This window comes from Xenopus laevis, chromosome 7L (assembly GCF_017654675.1).
Source record: "Xenopus laevis strain J_2021 chromosome 7L, Xenopus_laevis_v10.1, whole genome shotgun sequence".
NCBI classification, from domain to species: Eukaryota; Metazoa; Chordata; class Amphibia; order Anura; family Pipidae; genus Xenopus; species Xenopus laevis.
The window spans coordinates 27,999,514-28,021,015 of record NC_054383.1 but is presented as its reverse complement, the minus strand read 5'-3'; the positions used below and the strand labels follow the sequence as shown (position 1 = coordinate 28,021,015).

General features: G+C 40.1%; 1 protein-coding gene across 1 annotated transcript in view; it reads right to left on the bottom strand.

Moving 5' to 3' along the window:
- Positions 1-15,989, bottom strand: part of pprc1.L (peroxisome proliferator-activated receptor gamma, coactivator-related 1 L homeolog) — a 30,093-nt gene extending 14,104 nt beyond the window's left edge. The window contains exons 1-8 of the mRNA XM_018225253.2: positions 15,831-15,989; positions 6,398-6,538; positions 6,122-6,274; positions 5,567-5,650; positions 1,747-4,813; positions 1,613-1,666; positions 698-758; positions 86-153 (exon numbers count right to left, since the gene is read on the bottom strand). Coding sequence (XP_018080742.1) covers positions 86-153; positions 698-758; positions 1,613-1,666; positions 1,747-4,813; positions 5,567-5,650; positions 6,122-6,274; positions 6,398-6,538; positions 15,831-15,911 — 3,709 coding nt within the window. The 5' untranslated portion in view covers positions 15,912-15,989. The remainder of the gene's footprint in view (positions 1-85; positions 154-697; positions 759-1,612; positions 1,667-1,746; positions 4,814-5,566; positions 5,651-6,121; positions 6,275-6,397; positions 6,539-15,830) is intronic.
- Between the last annotated feature and the right edge of the window lie 5,513 nt (positions 15,990-21,502).

Here is a 21,502-nt window from a genome sequence, read left to right as displayed (position 1 = left end):
CACTCATATCCTTCTGAAACCATACAAAAGTGATAGGGCGTGGGAAAATGTGACCTTTAAATAAAAAAAAAAATAATAATCTTACCAGCAGTACTGGCCAACTCGGGGGCCAGAAGTCTATCCAGTGCCTTCTTCTCCACTGGTCTCTCTGACCTGAGAATAGAAATTACGCAAGTTTATGTGCAATGTCTACATTTTTATCAGTTATACATAGGGAGTAACAGTGGTTAAAATATTTATTTTGTGCGACACATACTCCAGGATATAAAAAGCTCAAAACAGAAGGAGCAGTCAACAACTAGCCTTTCTTTCTATAAAATGTATCCATGGAAGACTTGCTCTTTTATGTGGAATTTCTGGGGGGGGGCACATTATTGCATCTCATATACAGTATAAGGTCCCATGTAAATGAAAAAGGACACATCCAAGATGGTAGTACTGAATACATAAAACAGTTTGTTAAGTGATCTACTGAACCCAATTCTTAGGGGAGGGGTGTTAAAGCTTTAGAAAGCAGGTGGCTGCCTCACTAACAAACTATGCTCCACCTATACAATGTCTCTGCCAGCAGAAATCCAAGGTTCTTGCTGGACAAAATGCAGATTTCAAGCATATGGGGCACAAACTGATGTACAATCGTTGTTTCAAACCTGCTAGAGACACAAGTGTATAGCTGTAGGGTAACTCTCATACTTACCCAGAGTTTCCTACAGCCACTTTTAACTCAGGACTTTGTGTGTGTTGTTCCTCATTGTTAGCTGTAAAGAACCAAATCTGTTAAACTACTTTGCATATTTAACCTCCAAATAATCATAATTTTACATTGTTTAGATCTCTTTGTATCAATGGTTCAGCTGGCTAGCTCGTCATGTACACTATGCTAAATTTAACTGGCTGCGCTCAAATATAAGGTTGAAACACACTTTACTGCCTAACCCGCAGCTTCTTTGAAGGAGTAAACAGCAAAAAATGTAAGGTGCAAAGAATGAAACACCTTTGTGCCCTGTTATCTGGAAGGCAGTAAGGCCAGAATGAGTACATGATATGTACTTTAAGATAATAAGGCACAGAAGAGGGATTACTACAGTTTGCAAAATCATTGACCCAACCCGATGATAGGAGGGGCAGGCCCCATAAAATGCGTCTTGCTGACCAATGATTATGAAAACACTGGTGAAAAAAAATGTGTTAGGCCCTTTTGATAAATAATCTTTAAGATTCCTCCAACACAGAGAATGTTTATTTCATAGACAAGCCCAGGGGCGATCCTGGCCCCTCCGCTGCCTGAGGCAGCAGCAGTTGCTGCTGCCCCCCCTCCCCCAGAAATTTGCTCTTAAAGTACCAGGAGCAGCTTTTTTGCTGCCCCTGGTACCTAGTGGGGCACTGCCGCCTGAGGCGCCTCAACGGCGAAGCACCCCTGGACAAGCCATTAGCAAAATATAGGACTTCACTTTCTTACTCCAAGTCCTCCTCCCTTGTCAAGGTTGTCTAATCTGTCAAAATAAAACAAGGCCAAAGCCATAGAAAGGGACTTTCATCCTGCTAAAATCCTGAATATGCTGTAATCCTTTCCATTTTTTTTTTTTAACTCAAATACATATGAAGCATGTACCTTCAGACTTCTCAAACTGTTCCAGGAGACTGGTTAGATCAGTAGCTTCAATACCTTCAAAAACAACAATACTTATTTTACCACTCAGAATAAGAAAGAACACAATGCAAAAGGCAAAACCAAATACCACTTGCCTTCTTCACAAGGGAAGTTTTCCACAGAAGAATGGGCATCTTTTGCAACGGCGGAAATGATCTTGATGTTTCCATTAGCTCTAGTATCTAATGGGATGGGATCTATGGATACGGATAGCTGGACTGGCTGGTTATTGGGTACCTGAGAACTCTCTGCTGTCCCTTGTTTCTGCACTTCAGATGGTACATTTAAATTTTCACCCTTTGCCTGTTTCTCCAGGGCGGGATTTGTGTCAAAACTTTGTGTCAGTGTTGATGGTTTTACTTTCCCTTGTTCCTTGCAAGGCTTCTCATTTTGAACTGGTTGTAAGGGGGCACACAAAGCCAGTTTTGGACTGGAGAGAAGTACACCTGATTTAGCACTTCCAGATTCCAAAGTTTGTTGAGGGTTTATTTGGAAGCCAAGTTTTTGAGCTTTCTTTAGAATTTCCATGATCTTTAAGACCACCGGATTTGCAGACTTTGGATCCAGCAAATTTGCTTTTTGTGGCTCGGCTTTCATACTTTCCAGCTTCTTCTCCACCGATCCAGCAGATTTAGAAAGATCGGATTTCCTGAGGTCAAAGTGGCCCTGTGCAGATAGCTTTGTTGCTCTATTCTCAGACTGCTTAAGGGGTACTTTGCTTTGTTTAATCAATACTTTTGGAGGTTTCGCTACATCATTGGTATTTCCATCACTTGAAACTAAACCACTATGATCAGCTTTCTTTGAGGAACTTTTACCGGTGTGCAGCTGGTGTTTAACCGGTGCAACATAGGTCTCTTTAGACAAGTGAGGATCAATATTTTTATTAACTTCACTGGAGGCAACTGGAGGCATGGCAGTAGTTCCATCAGTGCTCAGTAATGGTGGCCCTCTTTCAGGCAAACCTTGCTGCACTGGTGGATGTGGCCAAAAAGGAAGTGGTGGAGGAGGTAATCCAGCACCCCAGAGAGACAGATCAGGAGATGGAACAGGACCCATTGCAAATGGTGGTGGTGGATATGGAGGCCAAGCCATAACAGGTGGTGGAGGCATAGGTAGTGTGTGCAAGGGATCATGTGTTACACCATTTGGAAATGTAACTGCAGGTGGAGGAGGTATACTTGGATAGTATGGAGGTTGCAAGGAAACAGAAGGCCATGTAGGTGTGAAAAAAGGGGGTGGCGGAACATTTGGTTGGGAAGCCACGCTGAAAGGAGTAAAGTCCATGGCAACAGTTTCTGCCTGTACATCAGGCTGTTTAGGTTGCAGAGCTTCTGCAATTGGTACTGACTCTACAGATGTTGCAGAAACAGAGCTAGAGGAGTTCTCCAAGCCAGATGGTTCTTCAGCTCTGAATAGAGCACATAATGACTTTTCCTCTAATGGCTTTACGTTGGATGGTTTTAAAGAGACCTGTTCCTTTCCAGGTACAACCAAACAAGGGATTTCTGCCAATTCAGTTGGTGGCTCAGGAATGGATGGCCATTTACTTTCAGATGTACTTTCATTGTCTCGCTGCTCTGCATTTGGTTTGCGCTGTTGCATTCTCATCCTGTATTCACTTAAACTGAGGGACTTTGGTTTGGCCTCTTTAGTCATCCTTACTTCATCATTTTGTATCTCCCCTTTCACTGGGCTTCTCTCATCCAAATTAAGACTCTCTTTGCACTGGGCATTTGGAAGGTAGTCTTTACCTTCACCCTCTTGTGGGTGGACTTGTTTGTCATCTAGAAATGTATTCACTTCAATGTGTTCAGCTGATTTGCCTTCAGCTTGCTCACACAAATTTTCAACATTGTTTTGAGCTAAACATTTTTCTGAAGCAGCATTTTCTGAACTTTTCTTTGCTTGCTTGGTTTCCATAGCAAGGGACTTCTCAATCTTTTTAGTCTTTTCATTTTGCAATTTCTTCCCTGGAGCACTGGAAGTATCAATGTTTAGCCTTGACCTTGCTTTTGCTCTGACCATTTTAGAAGACCTTAACTCCAGAGTCTCCCTTTTCACCTGCTCTAGTTGTTTTATTAGAAAATCGGACTCTTGAACTACCGGGTTACTCAGACACACAGGAGGCTGGTTGTTCTGTAGTGACATCTTCTCTGCTACATCCTGCTGTTTACATTCAGTTGTCTTCTTATTTTTCATTTTCATCTTAGATTTTTGGTTGTCGTAACTTGCTTTGTCAGATTTCTTCCCCTTCTGTGCCACATATTCATTAACAGTATCTTGAACAGATAATTCTGCTTCATTACCTTTCGTTACAGGACCAGGCTCTGCTGGCTCAAAATTCTGATCATTACTTTTTGTATCAAAGTCATTGCTTTGTTTGAAAATGGTTTCACTTAAACCATCATCTAACGTAGGCTTAGGTTCCACAATGTCCTTTTGCTGTGGTTCCAATGTGGGCTCCTCCTCCTGAGAGGATAGAACGGGCAACATTTCTTTGCAGTCCAGAAGTATTGGTTCCTGCAAGGGTTGTGTACATTCACCTGTACCCTTTTCTAAATGTTGATCACTATCCTGTAGAGATCCGCACTGTTCTTCAGAGAGTTTCTGCATTTCAACTTCAGAATTGTTTTCCCCCGAAAGACAGATTCTTTCTTCAAAGCCCTCGGATTCCGACATCTCCTCAGCCGGCTCAATCATCACTGGCAATTTAATACATTTTCCATTTGCTACAATTTCAAGAAATATACCTTCATTTAGGTTATCCTCTATCTCAGTCTCTTGAGAATCCATGCAAGCAGCAATTGATGGAAGGCAATATGGGTGCATATATTTCACAAGGTCATTAAGAGCAACATTTTCTGTATTAATTATACAAGGTGTTCTCTTCATAAACATCTCCTCCTCAAATGCATTTTCCCCGTTTACGGAATTAGCTGCAAATTCTGGTTCAAAATCTATTGTGGTGCTGTTTTCAGAGTTTTTTTCTGGGCTTGGGACATCTTCATCTTCCCCATCACTTCGCTGATGGGTAATCTCTGGCCTTAACCTCCGCATTAGACATCCCCTCATGTTTCTCTGTCTGTTGTGTCTCTTTGGTGTAGAACTGATGTTTTCTGGAAATAATTCCCAATTTTGACCTGATGTGTGAGAGTCAAACTGTGATAGAACACAAATAAAAAGGTATTAGAGAAAACATATGGTATAACTGTATATTTAAGATAAAAATTATGGCCAAAGAACATCTCATATCAATAATCAAAGACTCAATGATTGTGTGAGAAAGTTGTGGTTTACCACTACTCATAACTTAAAGGGATTGATTTGTCTCAGAGCACTTGTTCTCACAAGTTATGGGGATAGACATTTATTGCCCTGCCCTCTATCCTTAACCTGTGTGTACAGGCTAGAACACGAGTTGTGCACAGTGGTATAAATTAGTAATTTTTATCTGTTAAGCGAACAGCACTAACTCCGACAAAGACGCTGCTGAGTCACAGGGCCTAATCATTGCTGTGCATTTTAAAAATAAGTTGAAAGCAAAAAATAAACCTAGACTAAATATAGAGCATGTGGATGAAACGCAACTCTCCCTGTCTTAACTAGAGCAGCATACGATTCCACAGATAAAGCTAACAGGCAACTTCATGAACAACATACATAATATCTATAGCAGAAAATCACCATAAAACATCTGCTGGTGTAACAGGAGCAAGCACTTAAAACGTTCAGCCAATTTTATTGAGCCACAAATTTGTATGCATTTTAATTCAACATTTCAAAGATTCCTGACCAAGGGAGTGATTTACCAAAGAAGCTTGTGATGAAATTCAAACCGTCCAAGGTATATCCCTCCCTTGGTCAGGAATCTTTGAAATGTTGGATTTAGCCTCTAACCCTTAAAATTCTTACCTTGCCATTAATTCTGCGTTGATCATCCAATGGTGAAACCGCTCGATCAGGTGGTGTACGTGATAGACTTAGAAATCTCTGCAACTAGACAAAAGGTTTCAGAAATGAGGCACTTTTAGCTTTGCTGCGACTGTTCAAAAGTATACACATTTGAAAAACAAGCAAATATTTTAACTGGAAAGCCCTATTCAATTTAGAAATGGGTGTAATCTTATTTTACCGAAATTACCAGTGAAATACATTTCTCTTATTGATACAAGTAGTGCTTCCTCTGACGAGGAATTCAAATTGCTAGCCTGTGGGTCAGGGCGAGTTAGAGGGTGAAGCGAACAGTGAATGGATACTTGACCACACTATGATCCCTATCATTAACAAAGTGAATATTAAAGTTGGAGATGCGTACATATTTTACATATAATGGACAAAGCGGGAAAACAGACTGACCAATGACATCAGATGCAAATAAGCAATGGTTTAAAGAGCCTTCCGATATATATCCTTAATGAACATAATGCAGTTTCCTTGTAGCAGATGCATCAACTTGCCAAAACTTACTGTAGAATTTTCTTTGTCTTTTGGGGAAACAAGTAGTTCCGTGTCTGGGATTGTGTCAAAAGGAGACATATTCTCATCGTCTGCATTGTCCAAAATCTCTGTCAGAGCATTCAGAAGAGACAGCTCGTTCTCTTCATCAAAGTGGCCTTTGTTCTACAAAGAGGAAAAGGAACAGAATAGTCTTAGAGGGTTCGACAAAGTCTAAATCTTACGCTAATGTGGCTTCATCAGGTAGCATGCGATGTGGGGAAACCATTGTCACTATTAAAGACCTACCTCAGCCAGTGCACCAGTATCATCAATGATAGATATGATAGAGTGATCCACATAGCCCTGGAAAGTTCCCAGGAATCCACCTGCATCCAGGCTAAGGTCTGAAAGGCCGGAACAAGACTCATGATCCTCCAGGACATTGCACTGCAACATGTAAGAGAATTCAATCTTTAAACATTGGAAAAATACAACCATTGAACATTAAGAAAAATAATAAAAATTGTACATAATGGTAAGGTTATGGCAGGAGGTGTATTTTCACTTGAATGCGAAAAGCATTTAAACACTGGTATTGGTCTTTCAGGCTGAAAATACAGAACATTTTTGGGCAAAAGGCATCAGTATCAATGCTGTGAATAGGAGGCGACAGTGGCTGTTTTAGGAGCTGCTCTGCTGATGGTGGAGAATAATTCCCATGTGCCATCATCACTAAACTAAAATTAATTCACTTTTCATGGTGATGGCAGATGGGGTGGAAATATTATTCCTGCAGGTGACAAAACACCCAATATACTCTTGCCCCTGGAAAATTGGAAATTGTCAAATGAAACAGAGCAAAAATTCCTTCCACATTTTTGAGCCATTACTGCCCCATGTAATGAGTTCTTCCGTTCACCTGCCAACCCCCTTATAGCGAGAAAGTAGCACTAGAGAAGAATCTGTACCAGGCAAGAAACAAGTCCCCTTGATGTTTGTTACAAGTAAAAAGTCTACAAAATACCTCAAACATATCAAAATGTGATTAAGGGTCAATTTTTCACCACCATAAACTTTATTCAACCCATCTAGCCTGTATTCATTAGTTACTGCTGGACGGGAAGAACAGAAGAACGTGCAACTAACTGCACTTATCTCTATAGAGATCAGGGCACAGGAATTTTCCCCAGCAGCTCATTGTTTAGTAGTAAGGCAAAAAGTGTATGCTACAGCAAAGTGGATGATGGGAGAAACACTATACTCAGCAGTGTTCTGTGCATTCACTGCTATGGGATTTAGCCAATAAAAGAGTGTGCTATAGTCATTTGAGGGGGGTAGAATTATACTTATGGGGATTGTATTCATTGCACACAATAGATCAGTGTGCCACATTGCTTTACATGCTAAAACCCAGACAATAAAATTTAAATATCAATCAGAAAAAATGTCTTACACAGAATGTGTTAAGCAAATAGTATTCCAGTATTCTAAGTATTCTACTGTAGGCAAAACTTCCACGCAAAGAAAATATTTTACTTGTACAGGTATGGGATCAGTTATCCGGAAACCTGTTATACAGAATGCTGCGAATTACTGAAAGGCCGTTTCCCATACTCAACAAAATAATAATTTTCTAAAACGATTTTCTTTGTCTCTGTTATAAAAAAAAACTAACTTGTACTTGATCCAAACTAATATATAATTAATCCTTATTGGAAGAATAACCATTTGGGTCTATTGGGTTTAATGTTTACATGATTTTCTAGCAGACTTATGGTATAAAGATCCAAATCACAAAAATATCCATTATCTAGAAAGCCACAGGTCCCGAGTATTCTGGATAAGGTCCCATAACTTTATATGTGTGAAAGTGAAAGCACTCAGCCAAGTCATCTCAACAGGAAGCACGAAATTGTGTTATTCTATGGAGGTATATGACTATCTCTACTAAGGCAAACAAATCGGTAACTTCCAAGCAGAGTAAAGTTTGGAAAATTCAGGAGAAGACAATGCACAGCAGATGAGTCACAGGACTGACTCAGGGAGGTTTGGCTCAAACCATGACTCAAATTCTTAGAAGTTACTTCATTTTCTCTGCTTCTGATGTGCCTTACATAATGCAGAGCGAAGCGAGCGATTTCTGACCATTAGAGGGTGTTAAACACACGTACATTAAAGGTCCTTTGAGGTAAGCATCACATCAAGTCACTCGCAGAACGAGAAATACAGCGTTGGATCATTCTGCACAGACAATAACCTACGTCCTTATGTTTCACTGTTTATTTGCTAATTGCTGCTTGTTAAAATCAGGACACCCTACCAATTTTAATCATTAGGCTTTTGAATTAACGGGGCTACATTTTGAATCCGAGGTTAGTTTTTTTTTGGGGTGGAAAAAAGTAAAATCAGGATATCATCTTTCATATTTATTAATCGGAATATAGGGAAGGTTTTATTTTTGTAGTAAAAGTAGGCCACTATTATAAATAAGCTATTTTTTCAATAATCAATCGGTTTTGCTGAAAAGGTGACAAAGGAACAGTAACACCAAAAAAATTGGTGTTTTAAAGGAAAAGGAAAGGTTAAAACTAAGTAAGCTTTGTTAGAAAGGTCTATATAAAACCATCAAAGTAATGCTGCTCCGAGTCCTCCGTCAAAAGAAACGCTTTCTTTCCTTCTTTTGTGTATACATGGGCTTCTGCATCAGACTTGAATTCAGCAGAACCTCCAGGGCTAGCATGCTCAGTTTGCTCCTCTCCCTCTTGTAATCTGAGCCAGAGCTATGAGCAGCAGGGAGAGACCGAGGTAGGAAGTGATGTAAGACCAAGCTAATATGGCAGCTGCTATCCTAAACAGAAAAAGCATCTAGAGTGGTATGGTAAAGCATTCTAAAGAATAAATATAGTGTTGTAGCTTGCACCATTGTGGCTAATCTATATATATCAATAAACTATAGGTAGCTTTCCTTCTTTAATGGAATGAAAATATAATGTAGTGTTGCCCTGCACTGGTACAACTGGTGTTTACTTCAGAAAGACTACTATAGTTTATATAAAAATGCTACTGTGTAGCCATGGGGAAGCCATTCACATACAGGATAAGCTCTGCAGTATACAATGGAATTCTTCAGAACATATCTTATGTGCTGTATATCCTGTGCCTTTTTTCCAATTTCAGCTTTGAATGGCTGCCCCCATGGCTACACTGCAGCTTGTTTATATAAACTATAGTAGAGTATCTGAATCATACACATCAATTTTACCAGTGCAGGGCAACAGTACATTATATTTTCATTACTTTAAAACACTATTTTTTTGGTGTTATTGCTCCTTTAAAGAACCAGGTGTGTTAAAGATATGGCCTCAAAGATAAAGTCATCTTGGGACGAAGGTGAAATGATAGGAAACTAGCAATGTGGAGATACAGACAGCAATATTTACAATTTTTAACTGGCACAGTAATTCCATTCCCAGGACCATTTGTTTCCCTAACAGTGGTGTATTTTAAGAGCTGGAAAACACAATCCAACTATTCACAGAGAATCAAAAGTCCCATACAGAATAATTGCTTGCAGTGCTCTTGGAAGTGTTGGGGCTGTATATTTGTGTTGCTTTAGCTCTGACAATATGGTATTTCTGGCTAAACAAAATGCTACCTCGGAGGAACAATGGTTAATGTGTTTGGGGCACTGCACTAGAGGAAGTAAAAGCATTAGGTGTTCACATTTAAATTAAATTTTAGTATGATGTAGAGCATGATATGCAGAGACAACCTGCAGCTGGGTCTCTTTTTATTATTTGTGGTTTTAAGTTAGCTATTTATTCACCAGCTCTTCAGTTTGCAATTTCAGCACTATTTGCTAGGAACCAAATTACCCTAGCAACCATGCACCGACTTGAATAAGAGACTGAAATATGAATAGGAGAAAGAGGAGTAATACAAAGTAAATGTTTGTAGCCTTTCAGAGCATTTGTTTTTAGGTGGGGTCAGTGACCCCCATTTGAAAGCTGGAAAGAGTCAGAAGGTGGCAGCAAATAATTCAAAAGCAATAAGAAAAAATGAAGACCAGCATTCTAAAAGTTAAGTTAAAGGTGAACCACCCTTTTAAGTATAGTCCTTATTAGAATGCAGTAAACACGCCACATAAGTTTCATAATCATAGCCATAGAGAGGACACCCCCCCCAAACATAACATAATAGAACAGAACATTACTTCCTGCTTTTCAGCTCTCTTGGTTTCCACTGATTGGTTACCCTGGTGACCAATCAGTAGCCAATCAGTGACTTGAGGGGAGCCACATGGGCCATATCTGTTGTTTTTGAATCTGAGCTGCATGCTGAGGATCAATTGCAAACTCACTGAACAGTTATGTCCCATATGGTCGCCCTTCAAGTCGCTGACTCAAGCGTTAGAGAGTTGAAAGGAAGAAAGTTGGATTCTGGCTATTATATTAGAAATCCAGTCACTCCAGACTTTATAGATTACATTTTTGCTTGACTATATTAGAAACATTTTTTATTTTGCACAGCCTATTTATCCAGTTTTTATTTTTACACTGAAATGTTCCTTTAAGGGACAAAGCCAACTGAAGAGCAAAGCTAGGAAGTACATTTCAGCATTCATTCATCACATTTGTACAGCCAACAAACGCATCTCTGTTCATCTCTATGCATATGAGCTGTAGGGAAGTCACATCCATTGCTACAATGTACACAAATGATTTTATATAGGTTTCCGTTAAAAGAAAGACTAGCCGATGCTGGGAGTCTGACAGATGCAGCCTGAACAACGTCCACAGTGTGAATTGCAGCGACACCTTGGATACATTTTATCTATAGATTGCAATTTGGAGTGGAGGAAACAACTATCAAACCTGTGAATGAACAGGAAGCATGTGCTTAGTTTCCCAAGTAGCACAGTGAGGATATGATCGGATTCCTAAGCGCCGTTACAAGAATATTAGATATAAATACATGTTGTTACATTAACTGGACAAACAAAAGTTGAAACACCGTGGGAAGCCACCACAATAACCGCAGAGATGCCCATTTATCCTCCCACAACCTGAAATACAAAACGGAGACCTAAATAAAACTCCAAGGAGATCACGTGACTAAAGCGGAGGCTGAGCAACACATGGAGGGATGCAGATTTCATTCCACACACTACAGTGAGAAACCTTAACAAAACGCAGGCATTTTCATTGAAACAAACGGTCACCTCGGTTCCTTCCTCGTCATTTGCATGCACAGTTCTCAACAGTTGCAAAGGTGATGGGTTTCACACTTGCTTATGTGCTGGATTGTCTCTGCCATTTGATCACTCCATTGCATCCACAACCAGAACCCAAACAACTGAAGTCATACTCCGAACAGTACAAGGAGCACACAGAGGAAGAATACCATAGATAACTTACAAAAGGACATTGTGCTTGTGATTTAATTTATACTCTATACATATAGGCTCACTCATTTTAAAGGGGTGGTTCACCTTTAAGGTAGTTCTAAGCAACTTTTTAATTGGTTTTCATTTTTTTTTTTTTTATAGTTTTATAGTTATTTGCCTTTTTTCCTGACCCTTTGCAGCTTTCAAATGGGCGTCGCTGACCCTTTCTAAAAAGTAAATGCTCTGTAAGGCTATAAATGTATTGTTACTGCAATTACTCATCTTTCTATTGAGGCGTCTCCTATTCATATTCATAGTCTCTTATTCAAATCAATGCATGGTTGCTAGGGTAATTTAGACCCTAAATTCCAGATTGCTTAAAATGCAAATTGAAGAGTTGCTGAATAAAAAGCTAAATAACTCAAAAACCTTAAATAAAATTAAAAAATTCCAAATTGTGTCAGAATATCTCTCTCTACATCAACAAGTCCTTTAAAGGAGAACTAAACCTTAAAAATGAATAGGGCTAAAAATTCAATTTTTTATATACTGAACTTGTTGCACCAGCCTAAAATTTCAGCTTCTCGATAGCAGCAATGATCCAGGACTTCAAACTTGTCACAGGGGGTCACCATCTTGGAAAGTGTCTGTGACACTCACATGCTCAGTGGACTCTGAGCAGCTGTTGAGAAGCTAAATTTAGGGGTCATCACTAATTATCAAGCAGAAAATGAGGTTGGCCTGTAATATAAGCTGATGCTACAGGGCTGATTTTTAAATTCTGATGCTAATTGCACTGGTTTCTGTGCTACCATGTAGTAAATATCTGTATTAATTAGTAAGCCTTATCATTTATTCTTATATTGTAACATTTCTATTCTATGTGTACTGTATATTGTGAGTGGGTCCCTAAGCTCAGTAAGTGACAGCAGCACAGAGCATGTGCAGCGAATCAGTTGAAACGAAGATGGGGAGCTATTGGGGCATCTTTGGAGACAGATCTTTACTGCTAAAGGGCTGTGGGTGCCTTGGGCTGGTAGAGAAGCACAAAACAGAATGTACAACATTTCTAGCTACTTCTTTAGTTTAACTTTCCTTGTCCTTTTATGCTCTCTGATCATATAGAACTGCTCGGCCTGCCCATTCATTAGAGACACTACTGCTTGTAAGTTGATCTGTAGCCCTGTAGTAGTGATGTGCGGGCCAACCTGATAGCCGCAGGGTGGGGGGTTCGGGACGACTTCGCACACTCCTTTCCGGGTCGCAGGTTGAGCTCTTACAGCTGTGCCTGACTGCGACCTTCCAAATGCTGGCTTCCGGGTTGATTTTACTTTTATAGACGCGCCTTTGCCCCTTTTGTGACATCATTGGCGGGCAGTCTATAAAAGAGACCCGGAAGTTGGGCGCACGGGCAGGAGGAATAGTAACACCAAAACAATTAAAGTGTTTTAATGAAATTAAAATATAATGTACAGTTGCCCCACACTGGTAGAACAGACATCTTTGCTTCAGAAACACTACTATAGTTATACAGTAGTATATAAATAAGCGAATGTGTAGCTGTGGGGGCAGCCCTTCAAAAAACAAAATTTAAAAAAAAAACAATTTAAAAAAAAAAAAAGCCTGCGGTTACAGAGCTTATCTGCCATTTACTCACAATTGCCTCCATTGCTACACAGCAACTTGTTTATATAGACAATATTAGTGTTACTGAAGCAAACAGACCAGTTTGGCATTTTTATTTTGATGCTACTGGTACTTAAAATATCCAACACTCATACTTGTTATTAGACTCTGCCACCACTTGTGAGTTGATCTAATTGTAGACTAACATTTTGTATACCAATTTGTATATTTGTACAAGATAGTTTGTATAGCAAGCATGCTTTTTAATGGCATATTTTCAATGGGGACTAAATAGGTGCTAGTGCTGTGTGGACCATTAGTCCCAGAAAACCGCCTGCTCAACATTGGGTTAGACTTGGCCACACACAGCAATTTGGAGTGGAGATCACATGTCTATATTGGTTCAGATATAAGTCATAACTAAAACTTTCCCGTCTACATACTATACCTGGAAAACAAACATTCAGCAGCCAGGGATACATACATAACTGCTGTACATGTAGGAAAGTGTTGCTACTTCTTTAGTGTTAATAGAACACATGGGAACACAAATATCAGCCTTAGCATCCTGCTCACCGACAAAAAAAACCTTCTAAAAGCCAAAACTATTTTTTGCACATAATGAATCAACATTTAAGAAATATTCCAGTTTACACACATTAAATAATTCAAGTTAGGTATGGGATCTATTATCCAAAAACAGATTACCCAGAAAGCTCCAAAGTTACGGAAAGACGTATCCCATAGACTCCTTTTTACCCAAATAGTAAAGCTTTTTAAAAATTATTTAATTTATTTGTAATAATAAAACAGTAGCTTGTACTTGATCCAAACCAAGATAGAATTTAGTTTAAGATTTACATGATTTTATTAAGATGCAAATTACGGAAAGACCCATTATCTGGAAAACCCCAGGTCCCAAGCATTCTAGTTAACAGGTCCCTTACATGTAAAATGTAAATGCAACTGATAGCATGATGTGTGTATCCCTTTTGTTTCTGCGGGGACACATGGTCGTGACTCTTTATACAATGTAGCAGAAATCAGTTCTGCTCCGGGATTTTGCTATATTGTTTTAGGAGACAGATGCAGTAGTCCAGAGACTTATCACATTCACAATTTACTAACCATTGCTACATATTTAAATTAGATAAGTATATCTTTATCCTGCAAAACAAAAAAAGTTTTGGGGTGCAGATGCCATTTTAGCAAGTTAGCTCCTCAGCAGTACTTACAATCCAAGGTCCTTATCACAAACAAATACTTTGGTCACACTTATCAATAGCCAATGGATGTGTGTGTGTGTGTGTTTTTTTAATTTATATATATTAGGGATGCACCGAATACAGGATTCGGCCGAATCCTTCTGCCCGGCCGAACCCGCATATGCAAATTAGGGGTGGGGAGGGAAATCTAATGACTAAAAAATGTTTTCCCCTTCCCACCCCTAATTTGCATTCTGTTCAGTATTCGCCCAAGTCTTTCGCTTTGGATTCCGGCCGAATCCAAAATAGTGGATTTGGTGAAAATAGATTTTTTTTTTTTATATATAGATAGATAGATAGATTTATTTTGGACAGATATCAGAACTGTTGGAAAGACATGCTTGCAAACCCCAGAACGATTATGCATCTCTATAATATGGGCGTGTAGTCTATAACTACATGTACTAATTTGTACATTTATGCTAATTTTTGCACTAATTTTGCTACATATTTTGAGAATCTCAGGAAGGTACAATAAAAGCACACCTTCACATTCAGTGGTTAACTAAACCTGAAATTAAACCCAATTATCCAATCAATTATTAATCTTAAAAAAAAATTCAACAAACTCCATATATTTATTATAAACCCTTTATGCCCCAAACCCTACAACATCCTGCTGTCTACAGATTTCTCCCCTGAATGCCCATCTTAAGATCAGGACACACTTCCATGTGCATTTTACACTTCCATGTGCCTCTATGGACTGCATGGGTGCTGCTGCCTATCCAACACATGGAGCACCCTTCCTGGTCCCACTCGTATGTATGTATGTATGTATGTATGTATGTATGTATGTATGTATGTATGTATATGATGGCAAGTAAAAGGAAGAAAGAACATGTGCGACGTGCTTAAAGCACACAGGTAAAGTCGCACTCATACATTACAAACAGATTAGCCCGTAAAAGGAAGTTACACAGTGAAACTAATAAAAACATGTCAATGGAAACTTTGTATCCTTAGTATACACTATGAGAAATGCGGAAAAGCCACACGTTCAACAATAGTTCCGACCACTGCGCAGACCCAAATGCTTTAATTAAAGTACAACTCCCTGCAACCCTAGCCAGACAAAGTTGTGTCGTGTCGGTGCGAGCGACAGCTGGAGTGCCACAAGTTGCATGCGAGTGTTGCACACGGAGTGCTGCACAGGGTGTGATGTACAGCAGCGGCAAACAGCAAGACTGCCTCCATGACTGCACGTGTCAGGCTTGCCGGCTCACCAGGAAAGCCCTGAGAGGCACATGTAGCCACTGCCACGCAGCCAGAGAGGTGTTACTAATGGATGACACGCTGCACTATACTGAAACAGCGGCCTTGCTCGGGCGGATCCTACAGACACGAGTATCTCCCATCCACGTGTCACCGGCAGCCGGGAAATACGGGCCCCCTAAGCGCAGACAAGCACCGCTAAGGGACGGACTGGGTTCGGGCTTCCTTCCAAGTAACATTAGCGTACCTGGAGAGGACCTCCGGCGGTGAAGAGCTCCATTCCTCCGATGGCTAAGGTCTCCTCTCCTGCTCCCCACCGCGCCGCCATCTTGGCCCTTCAACTCCTATGCTTTGCCGGCAGCTCAGTGCTAGAACATGTGGTACTTGCCGCATGGGAGGGGGCGGAGCTTCATGCCGAGTCATTGCTAAAATAGTCAGCAAGCGTGGGTGGAGGCTTGCAGCCATCTTTGTGGTGGCAAGTCATATTTTCTCAGAGTAATGATATGAGGCAGCGTTTTACCGTAACCGGCGAATTTGTTATTAATGGTTTGGAGACAGACATTTGGATAAATAAGCAAATCTCTTATAGGTGTTTAACATTAGCTTATTTGAACCTATGACTGGCATATGGTTTGTCTGACAAGGCCTAAAATCTAGTGTATACAGACAGCAGGGCTCTAAAACTCAGCTGACCAAATTAATAAAGCATTTTTTTAATGTTGCTATTAAACTGCTGCTTTCCTAGTTCAACCTGCACTGCTCTCTAAAGTAAAAACTTAATTGCCCCGATATGTAACAAAATGCAAGAAGTTTGCCCAGTAACCCTTAGCAACCACAAAGTTTGCCTTAATAAAGCCCCATTTCATGGGCAGCGTCCACATCAGTTATAGACACAAATCACGAGGCAACATTGCTCATGCCTCATGAAATTGTTAGGGCTGGACTCCACAATCGTATTTCATTGGATCAACACCCGCCAACAAAACGCACGCAACAAGTCGGATGGAGACGCACAAGCCCAGACTGGCAATCTGTGGGTTCTGGCAAATGCCAGAGGCGCTGTTATAAGGTCCCATAGAAAGTCAGTATTTAGTGGGCTGGTGGGGGCTGTTTGGGCCTCTATGTGGGCTAATTGGGCCTCTGTGTACCTGAAAGGCCAGGGCCTATTTCAATTCTCAGTCCGGACCTGCACACGTGTGAAGATATAATTGCATTGAATGAAAAGTTGGAGTAACTACATTACATCCGACGCGACACGACTGTCGGATATGGACGCAGAAAGCAGCGTCTTTATCCCACAGTCCGACCGTGTAGTTCAGTGATCCCAACCAGTAGCTCGTGAGTAACATGTTGCTCTCCAACCCCTTGGATGTTGCTCCCAGTGGCCTCAAAACAGGTGCTTATTTTTGAATTCCAGGCTTGGAGGTAAGTTTTGGTGCATAAAAACCAGGAGCACTGCCCACCAGAGCCTCAATGTAGGTTGACAACCCACATAGGAGCTACCAAATGGCCAACCACAGCCCTTATTTGGCACCCCAAGAACATTTTTCATGCTAGTGTTGCTCCCCAACACCTTTTACTTCTGAATGTTGCTCACAGGGTCAAAAGGTTGGGGACCCCCTGTAGTTGACGTTTCATTTAGTCCAATTATATCTTCACACGTGCGACTACATCCGACTTGTCGCGTGCGTTTTGTCGGCAGGTGTCGATCCGACCCAAAATGCTTGTGGAGTCCAGCCCTAAAATGTTGTGCTGATTATGTGTTAATATTAATGTCATGCACCCAGGGCTGCCATCAATAATCAAAGGGCCCTCCCACTGCCAACTGGGTGCTGTAATTATTAAAGGGGTTGTTCACCTTTGAGTTAACTTTTAGTATGATGTAGAGAGTTATATTCTGAGACAATTTGCAATTTGGTTTTCATTTTTTTATTATTTGTAGTTTTTGGGCTACTTAACTTTTTATTCAGTAGCTCTCCAGTTTTCAATATCAGCATTCTGTTTGCTAGGGTCCAAATTACCCTAGCAACCATGCATTGATTTGAATAAGAGACTGGAATATGAACAGGAGAGGGCCTAATAAGGGGTGTGATTTGGAACAATGTAGACAATCATAAGCTCTGGAATAATTATCCACTATATCTTGTCAAAGATATATATATATATATATATATTTTTTTTATATATATATATATAATATAATTATTTATTTATGTATTTAAAGCTTTTATTGTATACATATGCAGACAAAGACAATAGCTTAAAAAATGCATTGAAAAATGCTGTAACGTCCAATCACCCTATCATTTATTAGCAACAATGAACCGTTTCTGTTTAAAATGTTTTTTTTCATATTTAATCAATAGCTTAATCAGTGGGTTAAATTCTCCTGTCCCATTTATGTAAACAACTGAGCAGTTCACTAGGAGCTTTAGTTAAAGGGATTATTCTTGGTCAATTTACAGTTGGTTTTCATTTTTTTATTTGTGGTTTTTGAGGTATTGAGCAACTCTGCAGTTTGCAATTTCATCCATCTGGTTGCTAAGGTCCAACTTACCCTAGCAACCATGCATTGGGTTGAATAAGAGACTGAAATAGGAAAGACCCAAATAAAACAGGTGAGTAATAAAAAGTAGCAATAACAATACATCTGTAGCCTTACATTGGATTTGTTTTTTAGATGAGGTCACCAGTGATCCCCATTTGAAAGCTGGAAAGAGGAAGACAAAAAGAAATAAAAGAAGGGCCGTTATTGATTTTGTGAAGCATTAATATACCACGTGACCTGCAGTTTATTTTGATCACAGAGCCCAGCAGCACTTATGGTTCTTGGCTGACCTGTTAGCAAACCAAGTCTACCCATATCAGTATCATATAACGCAGGCTTTATTCTTTATACAGTGGAGTCTTTTATTTGTTTTCAATGTGACTACTACTTTCACTAGCCGAGTTTTTCCCCGGTGTCCCGCTTTGCACATTCCGCCTCACTTTCATTTCTGGAAACAGGCGCTGTCTGACATCACTACTCCATTTTTAGTCCTGGCAAACCGCTAATGGCGCGAAAATGAGTCAGAGGGTGTTGCCCGGAATGCTGTTTACTGTACGCTGATTGGCTGAGACGGAAGCGTGACCTGCGGATGCTTTTTCCCGCGAATTGTCATGAGGTTGCCATCAGGTTACACGTGGATTAATGGTGGGGCGGAGGCTGTGCGGGTTATTCAGGGTGTTCCGGTCAGTAGAAGGTGTAGATTATTAATGCTGGAGAGCTCTGTCACTTTTAAAGGGGCAGTATATACGTATCTACTGATCTCAATAAATCGGGATTATGATGAAAATATATTATGCCTGTTCATTTAACTCGAAATTACTTCAATTAGGGAAGTCATTGTTTTGGATAAGAAAAAACGGTTTCTTTTTCCTAAACGCATTTCATTTTGTAATGAGCTCTGTATAAACAAGGCAACGTTTGTCCCACTTTCAGATAAGGAACAGCTAATTATGGCAAAAAGCTTGTCTGTAGATACAGGGACTTGGCAGAACCCAGAAGTGGTATGGTACAAACAGTTTTATTTTCTTGTTTAGTACACAAAATAACAAATTTAAAGAAATAGGTAGAAAATATGTTAAACGTCATTCATTGTTACTACGCCTTTAAGGGCAGAGACACGCTGCTATTTCGGGAGTTTAGTCGCCCAGTGATAAATCGCTTCTTCGGGGCAACTAATCTCACCGAACTGCCTTCCTGCCGGTAGAATGTAAATTGCCGGTGGGATGGCACTTGGATCGCTTTGGCTTTCCAAAGTCGCCGCAGATTCCTCGTGAGGCAACTTTGGAAAAGTTTCCGTGACCAATCTCCCCGACCTTCCTTCCCGCTGGCTAGAATGTAAATCACTGGTGGGAAGGCAGGTCAGGGAGATTAGTCGCCAGAAAAAGAATCGATTTGTCACGAAATAGCAGCGTGTGTCTCTGCCCTTAGGCACTGTGGTTACAATGTAATTTCTCCTACCGCACACCTGTAGTTCACCCTAATGAAGGTTGGGTGTTCCCCCCCCGGGTGGGTGTTCCCTCCCCCGAAACGTTGAATGTTTGGTGGCTGACTAAAAGGGGATACTCCCCGACTGCATTAACTAGTGTGTGTGTGGATCCGTTTTCTATACACATTCGTTGCTTAGGCACTGTGGTGCAGTGTGGATGTGTGTATAGATAAATCTTTAGTTGTTTCTCCTACTCAATGTAACTGAATTTGTCGCAGTGGGTTGGAGTGATATCAATCGTAAAACCTGGATTTTACGATTGAGTGCTGTTCTAAAGCTGGCCATAGATGTAAAGATCTTTAAAAGATCTTTTCTTTATTGTGAGACCACGATTATCTCGAAACGATCGTTTAAAAGTACGATGTGTCCATCAACTAAAAAGACAATTTCAGGCGATATTGCCAGCAAAACTGAGGGTAGCTGCCTGCTTGGCCCTGCAAATATAGATAGATTGCACTGGGGCCGATAAAGATTTTTTAACCTGGCCGATCAATTTTCTGACTGATGTCGGACGAAAAATCGTAAGACGTACGATCATTCGAATCCCACTAACTTCATGATAATTTGACGAATTGGTTGGATTTTGCATCTATGGGGACCTTTAGATCTACCAGGGAGCTGTTATCTTGTGTTAGGGAGCTGCTATCTGCTTACCTTCTTATTGTTTTGCTAATGGGCTGCCGGGGTGGGAGGGAGGGAAGGGAGGTGGTGATATCACTCCAACCTGCAGTAAAGAGTGACCGAAGTTTATCAGAGCACAAGTCACATGACTGGGGGAAGCTGGGAAACTGATAATATGTCTAGCCAAAATTAAAAATAAAAAAATCTGTTTGCTCTTTTGAAAAACACATTTCAGTGCAGAAGTCTGCTGGAGCAGCACTATTAACTAATAGTTGGCTGTATGTACAGAGCAGCAGGGGGGCTGAAGTTGGGCATCTATGGGTTAAATATTTTGCTCTCTGCACAACTCTCAGGTTTGTAATTCAGTTAGCCGCTGATCACTGTAAGGCCTATAATTCCCAAGGGGTTCCAGTGTGGTTGAATGAGGGTGTGGCATGGACAGAGCAGGACCAGAGTTTGGGTGGGAGGGGTTGGGTACAGTTTAAAGGAACTTTAATACCACTGTACACTATTATAACAATCATAGCTGATGGGGGAGGGGATCTCTGGATAGTAGTTTTAACAGAATAGTAATCATCAGTTGTGTAGTATCTAGTAGGAATGTCAGGCATTCATATGTGTACACGTGCAATAAAAGGTTGATATGGAAAGCAGTACACGCGACTCTGTAAACTCTAAATGGCAGAGACTTTCTTCATGTTTTATCCCCTTTTTACTATGTATGATATTGTTATTGTGCATATTTAATTGTATTTATTAGGATATTTGTTATATTACTGACTTGTAAATATGTACAGCAGGACATGCACATTAGCATTATATAAATAAAGATATACATTCATATATCACGTGCCACCTGTACTCCTTATTCTTTGGGTAACATTCAGTTCCCCTAACCTAGTAAACAGGTTAACTAGTAAACAGGTTAAACTTTAAATGAGAAGTAGTTCACTTTTAAGTTAACTCTTATTATATGTGCAGTGAAATACTGATACATTTTTTTTATTTATTATTTGTGGTTATTGAATTGTTACTGTTTTTGGACACAAGTTTGGAATGGAATAACATAGCCTCATCAGCTGGAAAGAGGCATAAGAGGAAGAGGAATGACTAAAAATGAAGACCAATTAAACAGTTGCTAAGAACATGACATTCTGTAACATACTAAAAATTAACTTAAACGGATTCTGTCATGATTTATGATGTAGTTTTTATTTCTAAATTACACGGTTTACACTGCAAATAATTCACTTTACAATATACA